Genomic DNA, 25,815 nt, shown 5'->3' with positions numbered 1-25,815 from the left:
ATGAGCTGAGATCCAGGGATGTGGGAGCGATGTAAAGGTTCGGGGCGGGGAATGCAAAAATTGTGTGAGTAGTTGGAGTTTCTGCAGGTTACAAAACATGAGAAAAAAAACCTCTGGAAAATCACACTTCATGGAACTGTTCATTTTTGAGCATGCTTTCAGCAACTGAGACAAGAAGTTTGTCTTAACCAAGAAACCCATGCAACTCAAACTGCTCACCCCTTTTAGAGTGGAGAAGAGCGTACTGGTCACAGGGTTTGGCACGTGGAGAATTAAAATGTAGGTCCCTGTGTTCAACGAGGTTATATAATCCCAAAATGGTTCTGTAATTTTTTTTTCTGGAGGGGGTGCATACCTCTGCTTCAGAGCATGCAGGTCTCTGCCAGTGCCTCCAGCGCTTGCCGGAAACCTGGGGCCAGAGCAGCCATGAGCAGAGGGCACTAAGAAAAAGTATTTTTGTCCTAAAACAAAGGTAATTTTCTGCTACAGGCTGTTGTGCAGGTCAGAACTGTGGTTGGCTTCAGCAGGGATTGGTTGTATTCCTCCCCAAAGTATTGCAGTTCCCCGGCACGTCTGTGTAGGGACCCATTCCTCACCGCCCTGCTGCCCTTGCAGAGGTGCTCTCCCATGGGTGGGCATTTCAGAAGGCTGTACAGTACCTGGTTTTTACATGCCTCAGATTCTGCTCCTTCTCATTATATACAGAAACCTGTTAAATTATAAAAGAAATCTTGACATCAAGCAGCGTTCATAGGCTGAGTCTTCCTGCAGCGATCTCAGCTCATGGCTGTTGCTTGTAGCGGTAGTCGTGTTCCTGCTTCTTTTGGATGGTGTGATCATGGTTTGTCTTTCTCTGAACTTGGTGGTGAGACTCTTGGTTGACCACATTTCCTTCTGTTCTTGTGGCGGATTCGCAGACTGGCTGAGGCTGGAGCTGGTCCGGGTGGGACTTCTGGAGATGATCTGGTCCAAGCCCTGTCCCTGCAGGGTCACCCAGAGCCGGCTGCCCAGGACTCGTGAGTTTTGGGTATCTCCAGGGATGGGATCAGCAGGGTCTTCAACACTTCGAAGTGCTGCTTTTTAATGGTTTGCAAGTAGCTCAATATTATTGTGCAGTGATTCTTGTGCCTGGTGTTTTTGAACATCTGGGAGTCCCGCAGCTGCTTTATAGATATGCATATTAGCATACACACAGTGTGCATGCTCAGTACAGTTACCTGTGTATATGAAATCTATGGGGAGCCCCTCCAATGGGGAAAGACTGAGAGCTATGCACCTTGAAAATTGTGTGTGTACTGTAGATGCGCAAATGCAGGCTCTCAAAAGTGCCCTGAGTGCTGCTGGCATTGGGGATGCGGATGCGTTACAGTCTGTGCAACAGGAATTCCCATCAATTTGTGCTGGTTGGCAGCACACAGAGGTTGGAGAAAGTGTGTTTAGCAGTAGTAGGTGTCTGACGGTAGCAGATATGGAGCTAGCAGGTCAGCAGTCAGCTGAAAACATCTCTATTTTCTAGCTTGAGTCAGAGGAGCAGCGCTGAGACACCTGCATGGCACCAGCAGCCCAGCAGTAGCCTTCACCTCTGAAGACCGTGCTAAGCAGAGTTTGGCTTACTTGCTGTATTTGCACTATTCTTCTTTTTTGTCTTCCCCAGACGATACTAAGGGAAAATCTGCTTTTAAGGTTACCCTGGGCTTTGGGGCATGCATCCCAGCTCCTCCAGCCTCTTAGGCTGCACCATGCATGAACAGCTCGTCTGAGGAGGTGACAGCCCCATCCCACATCCTCCTCCCCGCCTGTTTTAGAGATGTTCTCACCGCAGCCAGCACCGTCCCCTCCGGAGAGTCCTTGAGGGTTTGTTCTGGTGATCGTGTGCCGAAGGAAAGCTGCAAGAGATCACTTTTCCTTTCTGTGCTCCCTGAGCTAAATATACAGAGCAGCAGCTGATCCCTCCGGTCCCGGTGGGAGTTGGCAGCCGCGCGGTGCACAGCGCCGGGTGACATTGCTGCGTTCCCTCTCGGTCACGAGTTAACGAGGCGGGAGGCCGACGACTTCGCCTCTGGCTGCTGCCTTCGGCGGGACGCAGCGGGCAGGAGACCCAAACGGCAGCGGGCTGCCCTGCTGAAACTGCCTGAATTTTCCCATTTTCCATGTTTGTCTGTAAGGTGGGAAGAGCAGCTGAAGCCTTTGTGGTCTAGAAAGCAGGAGAGCAGAGAGACACCAGGCTCAACCCGCGGGTACCTGTCGGTGGCCTCGGTAGCATCCGCAATGGATTTGTAAAGAGCCTAGGAAGTTAAAACTTTCACAGATATTTTTCATGCCCTGTCTGATGTCTCCTTATCTAGAGATTACTTTTTGTTGTTGTTGTTCTGTTACCCACTTAAAAGAGCTGTAATAAAGAAGGCTGCATGGTAATCATGCACTGGATGATGCATGCGGGGATGTAAATGTGAAATTATCTTTTGTTACATATGTTAGGTACTGGAACATGAGTGATCCTCTTTCTTCTGTTTGATTTCCACATACTTTGCTTACCTCACATCTCATGAATCCCTCCTGCATACAGGGTAGTCTCAAATCTTTTTAGTCTTTCTTGCACTCTCCCTTAATTTATTTTTTTTTTTTAAATACAGTTTTCTTCACTTTTCTTTGGTGTTTTCTGTTTCTGCCCTGTCTTCTCCTGAGATGGGGGGGAGGTGGGAACACACCAGAGCACAATGACAGATGTGTTCCCTGAGTGAATTGTGATATATCTGCAGACCGTACTGACAACATATATATTTTTCGTTAGTGGCTCAGCCTACAGTGAAGATGCCTCGCCTACTGTAGATGGCATTTGTTTCAGCTTTGATTTGAAGGTGCAGGTCAAATATAATAATAATTTCTTGGATTCTTACTCCATTGACATAAAGTTGGTTCCATTATGCCACTTAGTTGAATTTTTTGGTGATACTATAATTCAGAGGAAAAGCCTGGAATCCCAAAAGCCTAGGTTATATTAATTTATTATACTCTGTCTATCTGTATTAAAATTAATTTAACATATATACTTACTGAATATTTCCTGGCTTGTCTTACCAGGAAGAGAAATCTACAGATGTACTGCAGAGAATGTCCATACTTACTTTGATCTGTCAGTTCTGTGCAGCAACTAAAAAAACTTAACTAATAATTTTATTATAGATATATTAAAATATATAAGTGTATATTATTATAGATACAATAATTTTATATTACATATGCACTAATTATATATATAAATATATATAAAATAAAAACACATATTCTTTTATATATATTTTCTAATATATAACTATGTATATATATAGTTATATATATTGTTATTCTCAGTCCCCTAAAGTGCATTTGCTCAGATATCTACTGGATTGCCAGAAGAGCATAGCGTGTTGATTCTAGATGTTACAGAAGACAAACTTCCACTACTGAGCGTGGTGTGTGAATTATATAAAGTAATCCCTGATAGAATTCGCATTTACACAGAAACTCCTACAAAATAACAGAGGCTGTTATTTGGCAGTGTTGAGTGATTTTGATGACCTACATTTTGATGCAATCAAAAGGTCTTATAGAACCAAAAAAAGTGCCTTTCAGCTGGCAAGCCTCCCCTGCTTCCTGGATAGTCTGAAAGTTGAGGATCTGCTGAAACCCAGAAAACCTGATTTTAAGCTTTGCCTCGTCTCTGAGCATGGAGTAGCTTGTGTTGTTTATCTGATCATGCAGTGTTGGCTTTGTAATGAAAAAAGTTAAATGATAACACCTACCTGAAAGCATATGTTTGCAATAATGGAACAAAGTTACAAAAAACTAAAAAAAAAAAAAAAAAAAAAAAGTGTTACTGTGATTAGACATAACAGTTTATATCCTCCCTTATTTTCTGAGAATCTGAAGTAGGTTTTGTATTTCATCTTTAATTATTACCGGGTGATTCCAGGACTCCAGGTTAAGATTCCTGTGCTGAAGGCAGTTGCTGTTCTGTCTGCGCCAGCCTGACTCTCCTCCCTCGCTGAAGACCCCTCTGTAAATACCAAGGCTTTGCTGCTTTGCATTGGCTGTCTTGCTTGATTCCTCCTTAGAAAAACCTTTTTTCTGCGTTTCCTGTGGCTGCTCGCTTGTGCCCCATCTCGACCCAGAGCACTGGAATAGCAAGGACCCTGTCATTTGGCTTTTCTTCTCTGTCTTTCCAGCATTATTGGGTTAATGCTTCTGTTGCACATCTTATTTACCCTACCCTGCCTGCAGGCATCATCTGTCACAGTCTTGTGGTAAACTTTTGAGCATTTACTGTTTCCCATAAGAGGAGCTATATCCTCTTATTTCGAGGTTTACAGCCTGTGTTATTCCACAACTACCAGATGATATCCGAGATGGGGAGATTCCTAATGGAGTGCTCAATTTCAGAAATACTGCCTCGTTCCTTCGATAGATGCTCTTGGGGTTATGGGGTCTCTCCAAGGGGAGGGCACAGGCGCCATAAGAAGATTTTGATTTCTGTGCCGAGAGGGAGTAGCAGGAGAGAAGGATTATTGCTGCCATAGGTATGTTTGTGCCTTGTGGAAACGCTGTGACCTCTTCTTACACTGATGTGTCAGTAAAGGACTTGGAAAGCAGTTGGTTGGAAAAGAAGTGGAATGGTTTGGTGTCTGGAAAGATTGCTTTTCTTAATGAGGAGAGGCTGAAGCTCCTAAGCTGACTTGCTTAATGTCAGCATAGCCCCAGGCAGAAATCTGCTGGCAGAGGGCTACTTAGCAAAAAGGCAGCAGAATAAAATCCTGAAACTGGAAGTAGAGAAAAATGCATTCAGCTAGAAGTAAAGTGCAGGTCTGTAATAGATGGTGTTATGTATTAGAGCAGCTCAACTGCTCTCCTGGGACACCCCCTGCCATAGCACTGCATCCAACTCGGGGGTCCCCAGCACAATACAGACATGGACCTGTTGGAGCAGGTCCGGAGGAGGCCACAAAAATGATCCGAGGGACGGAACGCCTCTGCTGTGAAGACAGGCTGAGAGCGTTGGGGTTGTTCAGCCTGGAGAAGAGAAGGCTCTGGGGAAACCTTATTCAATATGTAAAGGGGGTGTATGAGAAACCTTAAAGATTGGACATAAGGAAGGAATTTCTTATGACGAGGGAGCTGAGGCACTGGAAATGGTTGCCCAGATAAGTTGTGGTTGCCCTATCATTGGCAGTGTTCAAGGCCAGGTTGGATGGGACTTAGAGCCAACTGATCTAGTGGAAGATGTCCCTGCCTGTGGCAGGGGGGTTGGACTAGATGATCTTTGAAGGTGCCTTCCAACCCAAACCATTCTGTGATTCCATGAACTAGGGAGATGATGTAGTTTTGATCAGAGATTAAAAGACCAGATGTGCTGCATCTCAGACTTACTAGGTCTTTGCCATAGAAATTATTATGTGACAACTTGTGGATGTAGTAATAAGGAAAACAGTGGAAAGATTTTTATTTTTTTTTTAAATGCTCCTCATCTCGCTAAAAGATGAATCAAAGAATAATCCCGCTGTTTATTCTTCTCCTAGTTCTTGAGGGAGGACTTGAATTATCATGACCCAACAGTCAAGCACAGCACCTTCCATGGAGAAGACAAGCTCATTAGCGTGGAAGATCTCTGGAAGGCCTGGAAGACTTCTGAAGGTAAAAAAGACAAACAAGCAAATTGAAACAGCCCGCTCCACCCCTCTTGCCATAAAAGCGATAAACACTTTGGATTTCATATAACCTTGGCAGCAGTGTGTGTACCTCCCAGGAAAAATATGCTGCTGCTTCTTTTGCTGCTTTGTACAAGTACTCTTCCAGCTTCCTTTGTTGGGGGGGCGGGGGGTGCCTTTCAGGATTTCGTTGGTCTTGGTACTTCCCAACTGTTAGTGCTGGCATCTGAGTATGGCCATAAAAGTATAAAGTGTTGTTTCGTTTCTCTGCCCCTATAAATGTGTATTAAAATAGAGCCAAATACTATCCTATTCCAGGTTCTCCTTCAAATACCCAGTTTGAAATGGTATTTTTATGGGGTAATAGCATCCTAAATATTCAGTAGAGCTGCGTGGGAGTTTTCCTACAGGTCGTATTTTCTTTAGAAGAATTTTGCTGAAGCTGAAAAGCTCCTTAATCTAGTGAAAAGAAGGTAGAATAAAGTCCTAAAACTGGAAGTGTACATAAATACGTTTGATGTAGAAATAAGCTGCAAGCTGTTACGAAATGGTATTATTCGTCTCAGCAAGTTAACCCAGGGAGGTGGTGGAAGTTCAGTCGCTGGTGGGAAACTTCGTGAAACTTCTGAATCTTGGAAGAAACTTTAAAGTTGGCTGGTGCTTCCCTGGCTGCTGCATGCGGGCTGCCCTGTGCCCTGGGCTTGTACAGCGCTGGCTGTTTCCAGACATTGGGAGAGTGTCTGAAGTGGTCAGGAAAAGGCATGATTTCACTTCTACTTTTTCCCCAACCAGAATTTTGGAATTTCTTTTTTGAGAGACCTTAAAACTGATTTTTCTTTCTTTCTAGTTAGGATAACTTTTTATTCTCAAATTTTGGGCTTCATTACAGAATGGTGTTTTATCTTAGGACTAGTAGTACTAATAAGAAAAATCTTCAGTGCCTTGAAAATGAAAATGTGAGGGATGGTATAGAAGTAGGAAGATTGCACTTTCACAAAACATAGGTGTAGTGTTGACTGTAGGATGCATTTTGATTTACTTATTGCATTGTGAGTGGTGTGTTGATGCAGATCACATCGGTATATCGGGTCTTTTTGTGATCCGTGGCATGGACCATTTCTGCTGATGGCTGTCCTTTACTCCTCCTCTTGTGCTTTTCCTTTCTCTCAGTACACTAGTTGTCACGTTGCTCTCAAGACCTGGAACATCTTTTTTTCCAATACTTTTAATTGCTGCTTTTCACTTATAGTCTTTTCCCTTCCCTCTGTCCTCCAAGATCAGGTAATCTTATCAGCCCCATCACTTGAAAAATTGGGTTTTAGTCTTCTGATCAATTCATCAACTGTAAAGATTTCAATTTCTCATTTATGTCCTGTTCTATTTGTATTTGATTTTTCTGTCTTAGCCTTTAAATTACTTGGGGGTAGGATGTGCTCAGTGTTTCCAAAGTGCTGTGTAGTAATGTTATAGTCCCTCACAATCCCAGGAGGACTAGATGAATACTTAGGTACAGCGTTTGAAAAGCAGTTTGAAAACATGGTGGTTCTGCACACGATCCTTGAGTTGTTTATCCAGGACCAGACTGTCCGTCCCATGGAGATGGGCAGCCACGTGTTGATAATTCTTGTCCAAACCACTTACAAGTAGGGGTGATGCTAATGAGTCGCTTTGTCTCCTGTGTTCAAGGAAAGCCTCGTCTAAGAAATATTTATTCTATTGTATGGCTGTTTACAGATGACTTTGCGTGAAGTATATTTTAATGTCAGCAGGGAAGGGGTAGAAATCATTAAGGGATGGAGGAGAACATCCCATGATACTCCCTGGGTCCCTTAATTGCTTTTGCTCTCTCCCTGCTTCTGACACGCATGGGACCTGCCATGTCTCTGGGTAGAGCTGCTGGGGCATAACAGTTTTCCTTGTGTTGGATTTAGTTACCACTCTTGTTTTCCTTTCTCATCATTCTATATATCTAGCTGATAAAATAAATTATTGGTTTCTAAAGGATGGTCTCATATGGAGCCTAATCTTGGCGTTTGAACTTGAGTCATAGCATCAGATTTGCACAAAAGGTCTGGTCCTTCATGTGAGCCTGAAAAGCACCTCTGAAAGGGCACCAAGGTCTAACAGGGATGGGTGCCCGGGGCAGCTATGCCCCTTTCTGATGGGTGCCAGGGACAGCTATGCCCGTTTCATCTGTTTTCAAGCTGAGTGCTTTTCCTATCTGCTATTGCTGTTGTTCCTGGTCACACGTGTAAACTAAAAAGTTGTTTCTGCCCCCTAATTATCCAAAAATATAAGGGCTGTGATGCTCTTACAAGGTGTTGGATTTGATAGATAAAGCCCTCAGTAAGCATGGCTCTACCAAAGCCACTGAAGTAGCAGATCAGATCATCGTGGCAAGGATGCAGGGCACGGAGCTGCTCACCGTTGCACTGGAGCATGCTGCCTGACGCTGCCAGCTTGTTTCTCAGTTTCTCTTCCCAAAATAAAGAACTCTGGATATGTAAGGCCAAAAAAAAAGAGAGAAGCCGGGCGCTTCAGAGGAACGCGGGGGCTGCTGTGCGAGGCCGAGAGGCGGCTGTTGGCGTGGGGGCACGGCTGTTGGCGTGGCATGGGGATGCAGAGGACAAGCGCTGCGTTGCTGGCATCGGGGAGCGGGGGGGCCCTGCCAGGCCTGGGGGGAGCTGCAGGTGGTGGGAGGCAGTGGTGCCCACCACTCCTCCTGCGCAGGCAGGCAGCCCCGCACCGCCATGGGGGCCCTCCAGGGGCCAGCTCGCCGCCCCCCCGGCACTTCACGCTGGGCTCTTCAAAGTTTACGTGGACTCCTGCCCCGCCGTGGGCACCGTTCACCCCCGCCGGCCGGTGGGCGCGTGGTGGTCTATGGCGAGGCTGTGGTCCGGCCTCGTGCCCTGCGCACTGCTGTCCCGCTGCGCCGGGACGCTGGCGGTGCCACCACCCAGGGAGTCGGGCTTCCCCTGCCCGTTTCAGCTTTAATTAACATCTTGCTTGTGGCCACAGAAGTCGGTTTCCCACGGTTTGTGGGCCAGCGAGCATGAACTGTAGGGAGTTCCCTGAAGCGAGGGCAGTTTGCTGGCTTTGCGTTTGCCAACCTGCATCTGTGAGTCATCGTGCAAGCGTATGTGGAGACGACACCTTCTTCGCAAGTCTTGCCCTCCTTTGCTCAGCGCTTGGCTCTCGCTCTGCCCGCTCTGTCATCTTTCCGTCGAAGGCGTTCAGCTCACTGGAGTGAGCTGGAAGATGTTTCTCATATTTGTGGGACAACTCATTGTTGACATTTAAGAAGCGGCTGCGCAGCTCTGAACTCAGCAGCAATGCAGCCCTCGGAGCCAGCAGTAAATGGGCCTTTTCTCCACTTGGCTGTTGGAAAGGGTGTGTGAGAGAAGGACTGACGGACGTTGGGCCAGAAGCGTGCGAGGTGGTGACTGTCAGCAGTGGGTGATGTCCAGCGCAGCACTCTGGGTTGCTGGAGGCTGGGTAAATGCCGCAAGAGCTCAGCACATGCTGAGCAAAGACAGAAGTTGATAAATTAAAGCATAGCAAACCCCGCTCTGTCCTATGAAAAAAATCTGTTGCATGATTTTCTTTGCCTTCATACCATTGCTACAAGTACAACAAAACTAAGTGGCAAAGGCAGAAGCTTCGTTTCCAAAGGTTTCCTTACCTGTGGCTTTGGAGCTCTGTGTCAGCTCCAAAAATAATCCACAAATCCGCAGGTGAGGCGGTTAAGGAGGAAAGTTCACCTGGTTCACTTGGGCTGCTGCACCCCCTCCACCTCCTCCTGCAGATCATTTTCTGAAGCTGTTTACAACCATTTTCTTACAGCATTTCTCCATGCTCACTTTTTTTTTAATTGGTGCTCACATGGTCCATGGATCCAGAGGAGTGGGTGAGGCTTTCAGAGTGTGTTGCCAGATACTTTAGCTGAATTCAGTATTTCAGCGGTTTGGGCATGTGGTGAGGATGAACATGCTTTGTTGGGAATTTGGAGACAGCAACATCACTTGGATCATAGAAAACTAAGTGATTTTACTTGTCATCTGCCAGCGCTTCAGGTGTTGCCTCTCTGAGGATCTCAGCCTCAGGCCCTTCTGGTGACATTGCAAAAGGCTGCCAGTGAAGCGTCACTTGTGCCAGCACTGTCTGAGGCTGCTCCTTTATCTGATGGCCTCATTGCATGTTTTTCTTTCGTGAGCTGGAACCACACTGTAAAATCAACCACCATTAAATGTTTGTTGTCAGAGGCTGCTGCTGGAAAAGCACCAGTCCTTATGCACGGTGTGGTGGTGTCTGTTAAGGCTAAATGTGTAGCGGCCCATCATGTCTATGCTGAATCTGTAGCAGCCCATTGTGTGTAGAACAGACTAGCAAAAATAATCACACAAGCAATCAGGTAGAGACTGAGGACCTGCAGGATTGCCTGGAGTATCCCAGGGGGATTATTCCTTGTCTAATAGTCCGCAGGATTTAATGTCCCCACCCCAGCTCACTGCATACTTAATAGGAAGGTGTTTAAACTCTGCAGATAATTTTCCTTTGCGGAAGGTGATAGGATGAGGTATGTCTGGTGAAGTTATGCTGTTGTTGCTGGCTTGATGATTTTAGTTGCTTAGTAAAAATATTAAGCTGCTTGCTTGTTTTCTACCTCTCCTACAGTGTATAATTGGACAGTTGACGAGGTGGTTCAGTGGCTCATTACCTACGTAGAGCTGCCACAGTACGAAGAGACCTTCAGAAAGTTACAGCTGAGTGGACATGCCATGCCCAGGTCAGTGCTCACTGCATTGTCTTGTGTTCCTCTGGGATGTGTGCCAGGGAGGAAAACAGATCTGAGGCAGCTCAACATCATGTGCAATTCCTCGGCATGTACAGAGCCAAGTCTAATTCCTGTTCCGCTTCGGTTAAGTTTAGAGGCTTTGGCTTTGCTGTAGTTCTCTCTGCAGGGAGTCATTTAGCCATAAGCGAGCGTGTATCTGCTGTGGGTGAAAGGAGAGGCTGCAGTCCAAATTGTGTAGTCGTGAATACTGTCCTTGCTGGTTTGTATGCTAGACTTCACCCGCCTATGCATGAAGCTACATATTTAGAGCTAAAACCCTGACCTGGAACAGAGCAGACCTAGGCTACGTCCTGGCTCTTGCCACAGGCTTCCTTCGTAACCCCAGCCCAGTCATGGAGCTTCTCTGTCATTGTTCATCATTGTCGGCAAAGGAGCATCTCCGCTTTCTGGGTTGCATCTATGTAGCGTTTAAGTTCCCAGTTCAAGGGCTGCTAGTTACGTATATCTGCACCACTCAGCACTGGTATGTATGTGCTGGTAATAATTCGTGCCACTTGATGCTCTGGCAAAGGAGTCTTATAAGCCTTGCGTTCCTCAAGAGAAACACTGGCTGTGAGTTGGCCTAAACTCGTAACAGGTTTGAAAAAACTCAGTGCAGCTTTTTGGGTAAAGGTTTTTGGTGCTGAAAAGGGGCTTGTAAACTGACTGGGAAAGAGGGATGAACTGGGAATAAAATAAGGTTTTCGAGGCAGTGCATGGTGTGCCCACATTTCTTCCCAGTGAGAAGTGTGGTCTTACAGTCTGTGAAATAAGATATCAAAGGCTAGCAATACAGGTTTGATTAAAAAAAACATAATAGTGATTGGCAGGACACCAAAAGATCAGTTTTGATAGGAAATCAGTAACTTAGGTTGTCAGGATTAATGAAATAGGCGTGGCCTTGGTTTGTCCTTCTCTCTCCGAGTAAAGCCGAAGACACTGCTGCTTAATTCTTTCATAGAGATATCCTATATCAGAGATGACAATATTTGAGGGATTTCTTTTGTCCTGATAGCCTAAGCAGAGAGCTTTCAGGTCCTGCTCATTGCATTTCTCTTCCTGTAGTCTCCAGGTTACTAATTTTTTGTCAGTTATTAATCCAGATGGATATGACCACACCTACTTCTTTTTTTTTTTATGAATTTTTTCTTTTTTTTTTTTTACAGGCTAGCAGTGAACAACGCTACCATGATGGGAAGTGTTCTGAAAATGACAGATCGAAGCCACAGGCAGAAGCTGCAGCTGAAAGCTCTGGACACGGTGCTTTTTGGGCCTCCTCTCTGTAAGTACCAAAATTCAAAGTCCTTTGGCCGTTCATCAAGAGGGTCTGTGTCTGCTCAGTACTGAACAGCAAAGATAGATCTGCGTGAACCAAACTCTGCCCTACACAGGCTCACCTAGGCAAATCATCCCTGGTACAATTCCCCTGAAACAGGAACAGGCTGCCTCTGGATTTATCAGAGCAGCTCTGTAGCCCGGAGGCATCCTGCCTGTTGGGCTTGTGTTTCCATCTCTGCTCGCAGGGCTGCGGACCCATTGTCCTGCTGGGGTCTCCCGTGTCTGCAGGGTGAAACCTTCCTGTCCTTCCTGCTCGATGTGGTGCTGACCGTGTGGTGAGGTTTGCAGCTGCCCCGAAGGGGATCTGTTGGAGGGCAGCCACCCTGCTGCCGCAGACCTGGGGCTCAGGCGGTGACTCAGGCTGCAGATTACCTGCCTCTGGACGAGGGGAAAAGCAATAGGCTAGATGGGAAGGCATTTAGGATGGATGAGAATGAGGGACTGGGTTCCTTTGATGCTGATTATAGGCGTCTGTTGGCGTGATCTCCATCGAAGCCCTCTGATGCTTATCTTGGCACTGCCTGGGGTGCTCCTTTTGCATGCATTCCATCTGGCTCATGTCTACTGTCTATTAAAGGTACTTTTGTCTCTCTCCCTCTTACTCATGTCTTTCTCATGAGCTTTAGGTGCTTTTGTGAGGTGAACAGAAACCTTGCTTGATCAGGGCCTGTTTCTGCTTGGCATCGTGCAGACAAGATGAATTTTTATGGCAGACTGTGTTGCCGGTACCCGATTTCAGCCCTCTTATGCAGTACTCCTTCTTCCCTTTTAGTTGTCATGTGTCCCCTGTGCAGGAGGTTTAAAATGAATGCAAGGGGATACTTCCTTACCATAGTGCAAATGCAATAGTCTGGGCACAAATTCTGGCCCAGGAACTCCCCCAGCTTTGATTGCTGACAGCTGGAGGTTTACACCATCAAAAATACTGCTTTGTGCTTCCTCTGTTCTTTATGTGGTTTTTTTAAGCATCTGCTATTGTCCACTGCTGGAATAGCAGGTAGGATGTACCTTCACTCTGCGGGACATGCTAACAATCTAATGGAGAAGTTCAGGTTTTGGGCCTTTTTCCAGCCTTCCCTCTCTGGGCTGCCCAGCACTTGGCCACTGGGAAGTGATAAGGCGCTTGCATTATTTCTTCAATTTTTTTTTTTTTTTTAAGTCCAACTATTAGTGCAGTCTTTTCTTGTTTTCAGTTTGTGTCCAAGTTCCTGAGAAAAGGTGAAGTGAGGCAAATCCTGGGAAAACTGGCTGCGCAGACTAAACCAAGTGAAATTTATGAGGCTTGGCAGAGGTATAAGCTAAATGAATTAGAAGCCTAGGTTATACAATCAGCCATCTTTGCTTCCAATTATTAAAAAGCATATGTTCATTCAGGCACAGTTTGCTTTTTTAATTTATACTTGGCTTGTGTTACAAGGTGAAGCTTTTCGGTCAGTCAGTGGCGTTGCACAGGGGTCCAGAGACATCAGGCGAGTGCCTGCCGTCGCTGCTCACCCGACAAAGGCTTGAGCCCAGTAACTCCTGTGCTTGGAGGGGGGAATTCTTCAGGCGGTTCTTGGATGCTCTGTAAATAGCAAAGTAAATTACTTGTAATGGTTTGAGATTAATGGCCATTCTCCATGTTTGAGGTACTCCATTTTGCCACGCGGCTGTTGCGGCACTGGAACACGAACCTCCTCTGGTCAGGCAGATGAAAGTGTGCAGTGAACCGTCCTGATCGGGTTATTTCAGATCAGTAAGGGTTTGTTACAGATTTTGCAATCTGCGTACGTATTGGGTATGTGAATAGGGGAAATAAGCTTTAAATTTTTAGCTGAAGTAGAGAGTTTACATTTTTTAGAGGGTAATATTTGCTATTTGCTGGCTAAGTGAATGGATTTGTCTCCAGTTCATACTGCAGTGTATGGTGAGAAGTAGTTTATCTAAAACCAATTCCTTAAGGAATGGATTGCGAAACAGCAGTTTTTAACAGCCATTAGCAATCAACAGTGTCGGGAAGTACTTGGTGACCTTTTAAGCTGCAGGAGCAGCATTTGCACAGCAACAGATTTAGTGGTTTCAGATATGTTCCTGTTATGGTTCTTTTCAGATGGTCAGTGGAGGTGGTCCCCTGTGATCTTTGCTCTTGAGAGAGTGAAGCTGCTGGCAGTGGAATTGGTGCACAGGTGCAGGATTTCTCTCTTGACAAGGGTTTTTCTTCTCTCTTGAAGCTACTTTCTATTCACCACAGGTATAAAAGCATTAAAATAAAACTAGCCTATTGGAGCCCCATGACTGCTTCCTGCAGACTCATAATAAAACCAGAGACATCTCATTGTCAGTGGGGATTAGAGCACGCGCACCAAGGTATGGTTCCTCACTGCCACATGAAGCTGGGTGAAGCTTTTCTCCATCCCGGGGCTAGAGAGCTTGTTCTTTGATGTCTCCTGTAATTTATTGCAGAGGCTTCAGCAAGCATCGGGTAGTTGAGTGGGGCACCTGGCCAGTTTCCTTGCTGATCAGTAGACTCCTGTAATCCCATGAGGTCTGATTTCCTATGCCATACTCCAGACGTGCCATTTCGTTCTTCAAACAGGTCGGCACACTTGAAAGGTTGGAGCTCTGTAATTAATCCAAGTGCAAAGGAGTATGGTAAAATTATAATCTATGCAAGATGAAGCGATTGCTTCTTCTGTGTCTGTCCCTTTGGTGTTCTGGTCCTGTGGTTCAGGAATTTATTTGGTACAAAATACCACAACTTCAGGTGAAGCAGGGGAGGGGAATTTTAAGAAAATAAGCAGTAAAATTAAAAACAAGAGATATTTTTGGTGAAAAGTGCATTTACAATTTTATTCTTTGTAACTCTCAAGTGATGGAGACTGAGACATACGTCTCCTCACAGATGGTTCAAGGCACCACTGTGGTACCATTTGGGGTTAAAAGACAGACAAAATGCTGTGCACTGAGTTGTTGATCCCAGTGACTTCTCCTGGTCACCTCTCCAAAGGCCAACGAAGTGGGATCTGTATGTTGCTGTGGGATTTCAGGAGAGGTTCCCGTAGCTCCACTTCCCAGGACAGAAGTCCACCAGATGTAATTTGTTTCATGGCTAGGCACAAGACACGGTGGTTTGCCAAGCTGCTGCCCGACCAGTACCTGCCCTGGGCTCTGCTGGGGGGAGCTTGCCCGGCACTGGTGAGTGCTGCACCCCTCGGCCTCACCCCCCGGGGACCAGCCGGGCACCCTGACACCCATCACCCTGTTTTTGGTGCACCCTGGTGCCTCCCGTACCGTACTGAGCTGTCTGCGTGGGTCCTGCAGCGCTGTGGGATAGGGTCTCTGCCGATCCCCCAGCCCTTCTCATTTGCGGTCGTCATTAGCTGTCATCCTGAGCGTTACCCTTTCTTTACTGAATATCTGTGCGGGGATTAACAGAAGTGCAAGGACTGGGTGCCTGGAAAAGGAGACGTTTCCCAGACAGGAGGCACTTGGAGGTTTCTGAACGAACTGACCTTTTTTGCTTTTCATTAAGCATTTATTCCTTGGTGTCCACTCTCCAGGGTGGATGAAGCCACGCTTCCTTTAGCATAGCTTGCAATATAGCTGATTTGTCTCCCTTTATTATAATTAAAAGCATATTTGACAAGTATTTCTAGATCCGTTGAATCATTATTTGTTTAATGCAGTAGAATTTCTTAACCAAATACTAGATTAATTTATCGCTGTGACATTTAACATCCACTTTAAGTATTTACAGTTAACTGAATTGTGTTTAGATTACCTGCACCTAAACAGAAAAGCAGCTCTGTCCCATTAATAGACTTCATAGGGTCCGTTAGTGTTGTTGTATAGTTTTCTCAGTCCATGTGCCAGCAGCACCTGGTCAATAAGCTGGGGCTTTAGGTTTGGGTACTCTTTAAGGAGCAATAGCTCTGAAACTGAGAAGCCACGGAGCAGGGCAACAGAGAAATCTGGCTGGTCTTACGGTGTCCTATTGCTGGTGAAAATCAGCACATTTATAAAAGTTTCTTTCCATAATTATCTTGTGGGTCCACTAACAAACAAAAAAGTGTGTTAAGTACTCAAGAAAGGACTAAGGCTTGATATCAATAGAGAAAAATTATAGATGCCATCAGGGGAATTTATTGAGCTATTAGCTTCATTTGGGTTTTTTAAAAACAGAGGCATTTTTGTATTTTGTTTTTTGCTGTCATGCTTACAGCAGCTGCCACCAGGTTGACTTTAGAGGGAACGGTGCCTGTCCCACAGTTGTACCCTGAGGTGGTGGTTCTTCCCTGTCTTGTGTCTGAAAACATCTGCTACTGAACAAGGAAGGAGGCGTCACTGATCCAATTAATTCACATAGGGAAATTAAAAAATTAGTAATTCCAATGTGTGTTTTTTCTGGTATTTCAACTTGAATGTAAATAACCAGTATAGAATTTGCCAAGCGTGTAGATTTTTCTCTAATTATAACAATGCTTTTATAAGTTGCTGTAAAATTGCTGATTTTCTAATAGTCCATTGTGGTTCTATTCCCAAAGTAAGACTTTGTGAAACTTTTTATTTAAAAATTGAGGCTTTGAATTTGTATCTTTCATGGTGGCACTCTCTTGCTTAGGATACCTGAGGTTACTGTTAGTTTTTACTATTGTACAGCTTTTTGCCTTGCTGCTTTAAAATGTAAAACAAAGGCAGTGCTGCACACCTGATGTGACATGAATAGTCTTGCAGCCAATGCATAACAACTACTATCTTTGGTGAAATTGTGTCCGTTCTTCCTTCTTTCCCCAAAAAAGAAAAGACAAAACAGGGCATGGAAATCGATTTTCCTTCATGTACGTTGGTTTTTTCTGCAGCTTTTGCAAATGTAATATACCCCCAGATTTGCCTGGTCACGGTTGCTGGTGCTGGGAGCGAAGGGGTGAAGCGGTGCAGGCGCAGCAGAGCAGAAGAGGCCACACGCAAGCAGGGAGAACAGGCTGTGCCAGCCTGTCTGCAGTCGAGGGAGAAATGCAGCGTGATTTAAGTTGCAATAAACTGGACACAAACAATCTGAGCTTCGGCTATAAAACCTCTGCTCCAGTGCCTTGCTGTACAATTGGCCTCTGTCACAGGGCATTAGATACAGAGGCTAAATAGCTAAAATAACACGAAGTTCTGGTATGACAAGTTAAAAAGCAGCAAGAAAATTGAGAGTAGAAAGATTATCTTGTGTTGCCTTGGTGGTACAACACCCTGAAGGGTCACCCCACTGGCAGCCTTGGCGGGCGGTCAGAGGGAAAAACGATGCCAGCCGCGATGGGAGAGACTGATCCCGTCCCTCCTTGCGCAGGCAGCGGCGGTGACGGGCAGATGTTACACGTGAAAAATGCTGTCTTTTTCTGCTTGACGTAGGTCTTTGGACAGTGATTGCAGCAGCAGGTAGGAGACCTGAACGTCCCCCGGTTCTTCTGACCTGCACCGTGCAGGGAGCCTGGGGCTGGCAAGAATTAACTGCCACAGGGCAGGGCAGCCCACCTTAGCTATTCTGTGGGTGGTCTGAGCTTAACAAGAACTATCCTAGAAAAGGTATTTTATACCAGAACGCCTCTCCTGTCGTTACTTGCAGTGTTTCCTACTATTCTGCCTTGGAAGGGCACTTGTTACCCTGGAGAAAGTGACTTGTCCTGCAGCAGTTAATTCTCGCCGGCTCCTGAACACAGAAGGAACGGTTCAATCTGCTTCCTCATGCTGACAAATCCTGAGTGATTTACAGTGATTTACAGAGTTCTCCTGTCTTTTATAGACCGATATGTTGGTATTGCCTGTCTGACACTCGTGGTCATGCGTGGCAGTGATGTACGCCACGTAGATCAAACCAAGCGTGGTTCCTGCACCCTAGGGTGTTTGATGGAACTGTACCATTGGTTTGTGGTGTGCCTAGACTAAGTATTGGAAAGATAATTTGGGTGTTTGGATATATTGGGCTGGGAGCGTGCAGTGCGTGGGCCAGGCTCACAGGTGTGACTGTAAGTGCATCACTCTGCTATGACCTCATTTCCCAGTCTATGCAGTAGATGCAGTAACCGGGATTTGAATGAATCCTTTCAGTTGTGTTGGCACTTGGAAGGAAATAAGAGATATTAATTGTGCCCAGGAGACATGTTGCATCCAATGCTAAATGTTTGTGTCATGGCAGCGTTAATGTGTGAAACGGCTGGCACAAAGATAATGGCCGTCCTTGCATTCTCCTCGGCATGAGAGCAGTCACCTTGCTCCGCACTTTTGGGACTTGTCCAAGGTTTTCACTAAAACACAATTTAAGCTGTCTTGAAACTATAGTCATTCATTTGCCAAATTCCAGGCACTTCTGTTAGCTATTTCAGAAATATGGGGTTGGTTGGTTTGTTTTGGGGTGGCTTGGCGTGCATGGGGGGTGGCATTGTGCTCAGCAAAACAGTATGTGTTCTTGAAAGGGACTTCATGAAATGCCTCTCAGGGAAACCCCACTTACTTGCTAATGAACATGCTTTATGCTGTTCATTTTTTAGTAGGTTAATAGTACTGAGAGCTACATTTGTGGAAAAATAATCAGTAGTCTGTGGCAAATACTGTTTTTTGTGAATTTTAGTGCAAAACATAACAGCTGTACTTCTTCTTTTGTTCTTTTTCCCCCTCCTCTTTATCTTTCCAAAGTCCATTTGGCAAGTGCAGGACTCTTCATCCTGCAGCCTGTCTGCTCTGCGAGGTGACATGCTCAGTACTGCGGGCCGAATCTAAAATATCCCAAGAGCTTTCACAATGTAGGAAAGCATGCAAACAGTGGGTAGAATAAGTTTCAGATTAATTGGATTTTTATTTACCATTCTTTGAATCACTTAGAGGGAGTGACCAAGGTGTACATTAGAGATGGGAGCCCTGACGCTGGTTGCAGTTGGTGGGAAGAGGCAAGTTCTTTGCTCAAAGCAGCCAAATTACTCCCGTGGTCTGGGGAACCCTTCACTTCTTTTTGGAGAAGAGCTGCAGAGAGAAGCCAGCTTGGCTGAATTTAGCCTTTGTTACCCATACATTCCTTCCCAGGAAAGACTTGAATTCTTCTGGTCAACCTGTATCTTACAAAGAAAAGTTCTAGGAAGCAAAAAGCCTACGTTTACAGCCAAGCTAAGTTTTCCTTAGAGTTTCCTTATCCGCTTGTCTTGAGCAAAAGCCGCTGAAGAGGAAGGATGTTTGTCAAGTGCTTGTGTGGTGGAGCTGAGAACGGTTGGCACTGGGAACGGGAGTAGGAGATGAATCAGCTCGAGGTGGGGCTGGCAGGTATTTCTCTGTGCAACACCTAAACTTGCCTTAGCTTAGGGCATGATGCTGCGTGGCTGGGGAGGCGGCTGTGCTGGCAGCGTGCTGGGCAAAGCAGGTAATGGCAATGGTGGAGGAAACAGTAAAAGAGAGAAAAGCTGTAATAGCTGTGGGTGGGTGGAAAACAAACCATTTGAATAAGTCAGCCTAGAAGTCTTCTCAAAACATGAAACAAAAGGGATTCAGCATTACGTTATCTGCAGCAACTTGCCAGGATCTGCTCCTTAGAAGAGGATGTTGTGGTAATCCATCCGGAATGGGAAACAGGGCCAATATTAATCTTGTTTATTTCTTTAGTGTTGAATTTACGAGTGAATGTTTTCAAAGAATGATTGAACCTCTTCTGTGGCACGTTAGCTGATGGATCGCATGGCAGCGTTCGCGAAGATAAGGGGAGACGGTGCTTGGATGTCTGCTGAATGTTTGGAGAAAGGTCCTGTCCCTCTCCCTCCGGGGGCGGAATCCCCTCCGTTGCGGTCAGGGGAACAGCAGCACTGTCCCTCCTCCATGCAGATCCAGTGCAGGGCTGCTGGGCAGCCCCCCCACCCCCCGCCCTGAGCCACCCCCATCCCACGGCGTGCTTTACCTTAATGTCTTTAGGTTTCCACCTCCCAAGCAAGCAGCCTGCCCCCAGGTGCCCTTCCCTGTTGGCCCCAGCTCTGCTGATGTGACACACGTATTTTGGCTGTGATCATAGAATCGTAGAACGGTTTGGGTTGGAAGGGACCTTTCAAGGTCACCTAGTCCAACCCCCCTGCCACGGGCAGGGACATCTTCAACCAGACCAGGTTGCTCAGAGACCCATCCAACCCGGCCTTGAACACTTCCAGGGATGGGGCATCCACAACTTCTCTGGGCAACCTGTTCCAGTGCCTCACCACCCTCACAGTGAAGAACTTCCTCCTTACATCTGATCTAAATCTACCCTCTTTCGGTTTAAAACCATTACCCTCATCTTATCACAATCAGTGACCCTGGTGAGCCTCCTCCTCCTGACACCGCTTTGGTCATCCCTCACACAGGGGAGCTCCCTGTACCCGCTGTGCACCATCTTTCTGTCCAGCGGTGCCTCCCAGTACTGGCTTTGCCAGTTTGGCTCTAGGTTGGCTGGGTAGGTGAGCTGCGTTTCCTTTGCGCTGCCGGGTTCGGGGTGCTGCGGGAGGGAGGACGCTGCCGGTCTCTGATCCTGCCCCAGCTGCCCTCCTGCTTGCTGCAGAGCCGCTGCGGAGCGCGGAGCTCCTGGCCTGGGCTGCTGTGCATCCCAGCTGGCTGCAGGACCTGTCTCTGCTGGGAAAATGCTGCCAAGTCGCAGTAAAAGGGTTCCCAGAAAGGGCTGAGACCGGAACGGTCAACCAGTGGAGGGGAGAGGTGCTACCTGGATTTTATCCGGAGCAGCTTGCCTCACTGAGAAACAGTCAGGGTCGGGTTTCAAGGTGGTGCCAAACTATTTCATCTATTGCTGAAAAAAATGTAGCTTCTGGAAAAGCTCGCTGGCACCAATGTCTGAAAGGGGTCTGAGTTTGCAGAGAGCTTATCTTGAACAACGATGCTATTTCTCCTCTTTCTTACATTTGTGCATCTAAGAGATTGCTGCAGTATTTGTGTTTCAGCAGTGCAAACAGCCATTACATCCCCCGCACAGCATGCAGATTTCCTCCCCGAGCTGGGATTACATGTTTGCATTGTTTGTTTACATTAAGGCTATTAATACGGCAATCAAGTGCTGGTGGGCCGGGGAGGGCAATAGCTGAGATGCATTGGTGCTTATTGATTAAACTCTTAAAGTGACAGGTGGCATTGATTATTTTTCAGCAGTAGATTATGTTCAGTCTATAAAATTTCAGAGGTAAATGTCGCACTTTAAAAAAAAATAGTATTTTATTGTCCTAAGGTAAAAAAGTCACACACTTCTTCATAAGCAGTATTGCTAAGCCATGATTTTTATTTAACCAATTTCTGCTGAAACCCTATTCATCTGTTTCTGACAAATAGGAAGTGATTATTCGTTAGCTTCAAGAACTGCAGGTTAAACTAAAGAGGAGGTTTCCCTGGCAGCCACACAGCTGCTCCCACACTGCTCCTGGAGAACAGGAGCAGCTCCCGTACCCAGCCAGCAATTAACCTGCTGCTGCTTTGCACCAGTTGCACTTGGTCCAGCCTTACAACAGTGTGCTGTTCATCATCAGTCTGAAGTTTAACACGGCCTAAAAAGTTGGTCAGGAAGAAAAAAAAAATGGAGCCGAGCAGCGTGAGGTTGGGGAGAGATGACCTAAGCAATGTGAGTACTGTAATAAGTCACTGCTGCTGGTGCCAGAGCCGAGCTGGAGTGACCAGCCGCATTCACCCCTGAGCCTGGTACAGAGACGGGATTGAGCAGTAGCTTAAATTGCCTTCACAGGATATTCATGAGTATTTCACATTTCACATGCAACACGCCTGCTTGCGAGCACTGGTTTGCAGGTAGTAATGTAAGTGCTTTTAATCACCAGTCCATACCTAGGGAGAAAGAAATGCAGGCAGAGGGAGGATAGTGGGAGGCTCGTGCAGGAGAGCATGCCAAGATGCCAGTCTGCTTCAGCTGGAGGCTCTAGTCGGAAATACGTGACAAACAGTGAAGTGGGATGTCATTTAACTGGCCAGCCTATGGCACCGAGGAGTCCCTGGGCTTTCTCATGTTTCTCCTGGGCAGCATCTCTTTTCATAGCCACACTTTGTATTGAAAGCACAGCAAGATGCACTTCATCATCCAGGGTTTGTATGTCTATCATATGTTAACTGGAAAACATTGTTCAGATGTAGTGGGGAAGTCTGTTTATACCCTGACTCAGCAGCTGTGATGCTCTTGGGGTGAACACTCGGTCCCTGCCTGCCTGTGCCCCTCGAGAGCTCTGCAGGGGCCACCACCTCGGGTACCGTGCTGGCTTCTTGGGTGCAGCCTTTTGCCTTAACACCTACAGAAAGAGGCCAACCTCACTGAAGATGTGTGTGTTGTGTTTGTGGGTTTTCCCTTTGTTCTTCGGGCAGTCTGTCTGCTCCAGAAGATCTCAGATTTCTATATGCACAATGTGCATAACGTCGCATCAGTGTATTTCTGTAAAGCTAGGATACTGGGCTGCTTTACATCCGTTTCTTGTGCTGTCTTATGTGTATTCCTCATTTCTGGCTCTCAGTCAACCCAAGCAATTCCTACCAGCCACAGATGGCAGCAGCCCACTTGAGTCACTCCAGAAATCAATTTTCTGCTAGTGAGGGTGGCCCCATTAGACTAACGCACTTTCAGACTGATTTCACTCGCAGTGGAGCAAGAGCTACAGAGAAACCAAAGATGGCTTGTGACCAGAAAGAGTCATGGGATGGAGTCTGGTGCTGTACCCGGGGTCAGATTCTGGCACTTTGACACGATAAAGATCACTGCAGGCAGTGGGTGTCACTGGTAATGAGCTCCATGCGATGTATCTGTCATCTGCTGCTGGGGGGAAACTGACCTTTAAAAGCCTCATCTTTTCCCAGTTATGGCTCACGTCATCTGTTCTTTGCTTAAAAATAAATAAATCAGAAAACCAAGATCCAATACAAGGCTTTTTCCTAATCACAGGTTTAATGCCCTTACTATTGTAACACATCTATTCTTCTATCTGTACGTTTTGAGTCTAGCTTAGTGCGATCTTCTGCTTTGCTCTACTGCGTTTTGCAGGCTTCTGTCTTCTCCAGTTCACGTCTGCCGCTGTGGCATAAGGCAATATATTCCTTAGACTGAGGCTGCACATGCCTTTATGCGATGCTTCGTCTAAAGCCTTTGACTAGGAATTATTTCATTTTGGCCAAATCTTTGCTTGTGTATTTGTATTCTTCTTGATAGTACCAGAATATTCTGTCTGTGGCTTGGAACCAGACTGTTAAGGAATCCCTTTATCAGTTACGTGGCAGCTTCAATATGTGAAAAAGAAAATGTTGATCTAACCTATCGTCTGTGCTTGATGGAGATATTCTTACAGTCCCTGCTATCATTCTCCCTTTGCTATGAAATCCCAAGTATATAATTTATTGGAGATACATGAGAATGTAAAAACGTATTTCCAGCCCACCTTCTCCCAAATACCGAATTGTATCAAATCCAGCAATCTTTTTCTCCTAATTAAAACACATCAGCATCCTCCTTTACCACTTTTTCATCTTTGCTTCATCACATTTTGCATACCAGCAGTAACCTTAAGTTTCTGCATCTTCTGTCTTGACTGAAATAGAGATTCATGGGGGGTGACGTGGGGATTAGTTAAAGCAAATGTCTTGTGTCCCTGTACTTGATCTCACTAGGGCATCAAGAGATGTGGGGGTACAATAAATATTGTTCCTGCCTCAGCTGTGAAAGTCCTCATCCCTCCAAATAATGGAAGTAAATTTTATTTTTTTTTTTTACTTAGAGGTTTTGACAAGAGACGTGACACCAATTATTTCTCAACAGCCTGAGAAATGTCTTTAGACCTCCTCTTACACGGTGAAGTCTCTGTTCCTCTTGCAAATTTACCTGGTTCTTGAGTTTCCTGGGGAAAAGCGATTGGATTCTTACGCTGTTCTGTGCACCCTTCGTGTTTTACATCTTGGGATTTCTCACGAAAGTGAGAGAACACAGGTGCTGGGTGGAGCAGGGTGTGTATCTGAGTTAGAAATGAATGTATTAATTTATTGTTGGGGAACAGAGTGGTCATATCTTAATCCTTTTCATGTGAAGGAGCCACTGTGCCTCTGTGTAGTTCTTTGTCTCTTTACTGCCAGTTGGGGATTTTACCATAGTTCAATAAACCCAGTAACAGACTTCAAACATGGTCTTTCAGAGCCTTTACTGTCACTGTGGTGTGTGTGACAAATGCAAATTTCAAATTGAAAAGGCCAGTTGAGGAATTCTCTCTTGCATTGTGCAAAGCTGATGCTTAGACCTAAGCATTACAAAAATCATGTATCTTAATCTATTGAAAAAGCCTTTAAATGATTGCAAAAATTAAAAGGAAGGGAAGCGAAAGCCCTAAATTTGCTATGTGTGTGTCATTTTGAGGGAAGGATTATTTGGGGGGTTGGGGAGGGCAGAAATCATGTTTCTTAACTGTGTTTTAAGGTAGCAAAGATGAATTTAAGGCCCTGGGGGATTCTTTTATCTACATTATAATGCTGTGAGGGAAGTACTTATTAAAATTAATAAAATTATGTAAAAAATTTTGTTGGTAGAGATCCATTTCTAATTTGGTGTAATCAAGTTTTTAAAGTCTCTAAAACTTCAAGTAAGATGGAAAGGCTTTTTGGAGAAAACTCCTTGTAGTGAGAGCACCACAGTCATCTTGTTGCTTCTTGGTTTGTGAGAAAGCAGTCAGCGTGTCGTCATAGCTGGAAACAAAGAGCTGAAGGATTTTGTGTGATATGAAGGAGCTGGTTTCTCAGGGACATGATGGAAATCATCTGGCAAGTGCGGCATCGCAGTGCCTTGCATAAATGGTCACAAAACCCCTGACAGTCCTGAAACGAAAGGTTTTGGGAAACTTGCAGCCCAGGTGGGATTTTATGCTGAATCCATTTATGTAAGCTCATGTGCGGTGCACAGAAAGGGACCCAAGCAGAGATGGCAATCGAGCTTTTCCCAGCTGGGAGCTTACTCAGCTGTGCAGTGGCCACTCCAGACCCCGGGCTGGTTCCGTCCTGTGGTCCCAGTGGTGGGAGCTGGCATCTGCCCAGCTGGCATGGGCTCTTGTCATGCTACCTTCAAACACAAAACACATGCATGTGAATGAAGGAGGATGTGAAAGAGCTGGAAGCAGAGCATGGCCATGCTGGCTGCTGCCTCTAGTGTCAGCAATAGCTTCTCCTGCGGGAAAGCTGCTTCCAGCCCTGCGCCAAAGCTGCCAGGTGCCCATGGATGGAGGGGGGGAGAGATCCAGTCCCTGCGCAGCCTCACCCTGCACAGCATCACTTATTCTGTGCTTCAGTTCTCTCCCCTACAAAATACATCCGATATTTATTTGCCTGTGGTGGGTTGTGGCATTTCCTTAAAGTATTTTAAAATTCCTATATGAAAGAAGGCTATTCACGCTTTTGTCATCTTTAAAATGTCTGGTCTTTGGCTTTTCCACATCCACTCATTTTGGAAAGTGACGTCCTGTCCATTTTAAACTCTTCTCACCGCTGTGACTTCCCGGTCTCAGGGCACCCCTCTGTGCCGTGCTCGTCATGAGCCTGATGTGCAAGAAGCTTATTTTGGGGAGTGCTGCTCGTTCTTGCCAGGTCACCACGACCCGTTTGCCCCATGGGCAGGCAGGTATTGCTGCAAGGATCCGGCAGCGAGGACTCGCCTTGTTGAAGTGTTTTTCTTGTGAAAATGGGTGCTGCTTTGGGTGCAGCCCATCTCATGCATGCTGAGTTGAGGTGTCCTCCAGACCAGGTGCAGGACAGAGGGAGAGATGTTGGATCAATTTAGGGAAAATAGCATTGCTGACTCCTTTTAGAGTAACTGTGAGATTGCGTTACAGCACGTAGTTTGCAGTTCCTCTAAGAAAGAGCCTTTTGGTGGCTGTAGCCTGCTGGCAGCTCTCTGGCTGCTCTCGCCTCTGAGTCCTGAGATGACCTGGCTGCCACTCTGTGCTCTCAGGATCAGCAGCAAGGGGA

General features: G+C 46.0%; 1 protein-coding gene across 11 annotated transcripts in view; it reads left to right on the top strand.

The window, feature by feature from the left end:
- The window catches only part of STIM1 (stromal interaction molecule 1), a 102,341-nt gene that overhangs the window by 46,713 nt on the left and 29,813 nt on the right, over positions 1 to 25,815 (top strand). For all 11 annotated transcript variants that reach the window (XM_052812521.1, XM_052812522.1, XM_052812523.1 and 8 more), the window contains 3 exons: positions 5,553 to 5,667; positions 10,356 to 10,467; positions 11,682 to 11,797. In XM_052812521.1, coding sequence (XP_052668481.1) covers positions 5,553 to 5,667; positions 10,356 to 10,467; positions 11,682 to 11,797 — 343 coding nt within the window. The remainder of the gene's footprint in view (positions 1 to 5,552; positions 5,668 to 10,355; positions 10,468 to 11,681; positions 11,798 to 25,815) is intronic.

This window comes from Harpia harpyja, chromosome 17, assembly GCF_026419915.1.
Source record: "Harpia harpyja isolate bHarHar1 chromosome 17, bHarHar1 primary haplotype, whole genome shotgun sequence".
NCBI lineage: Eukaryota > Metazoa > Chordata > Aves > Accipitriformes > Accipitridae > Harpia > Harpia harpyja.
Note: the sequence above shows the minus strand (reverse complement) of the source record. Positions and strands in the feature narration are given on the sequence as shown.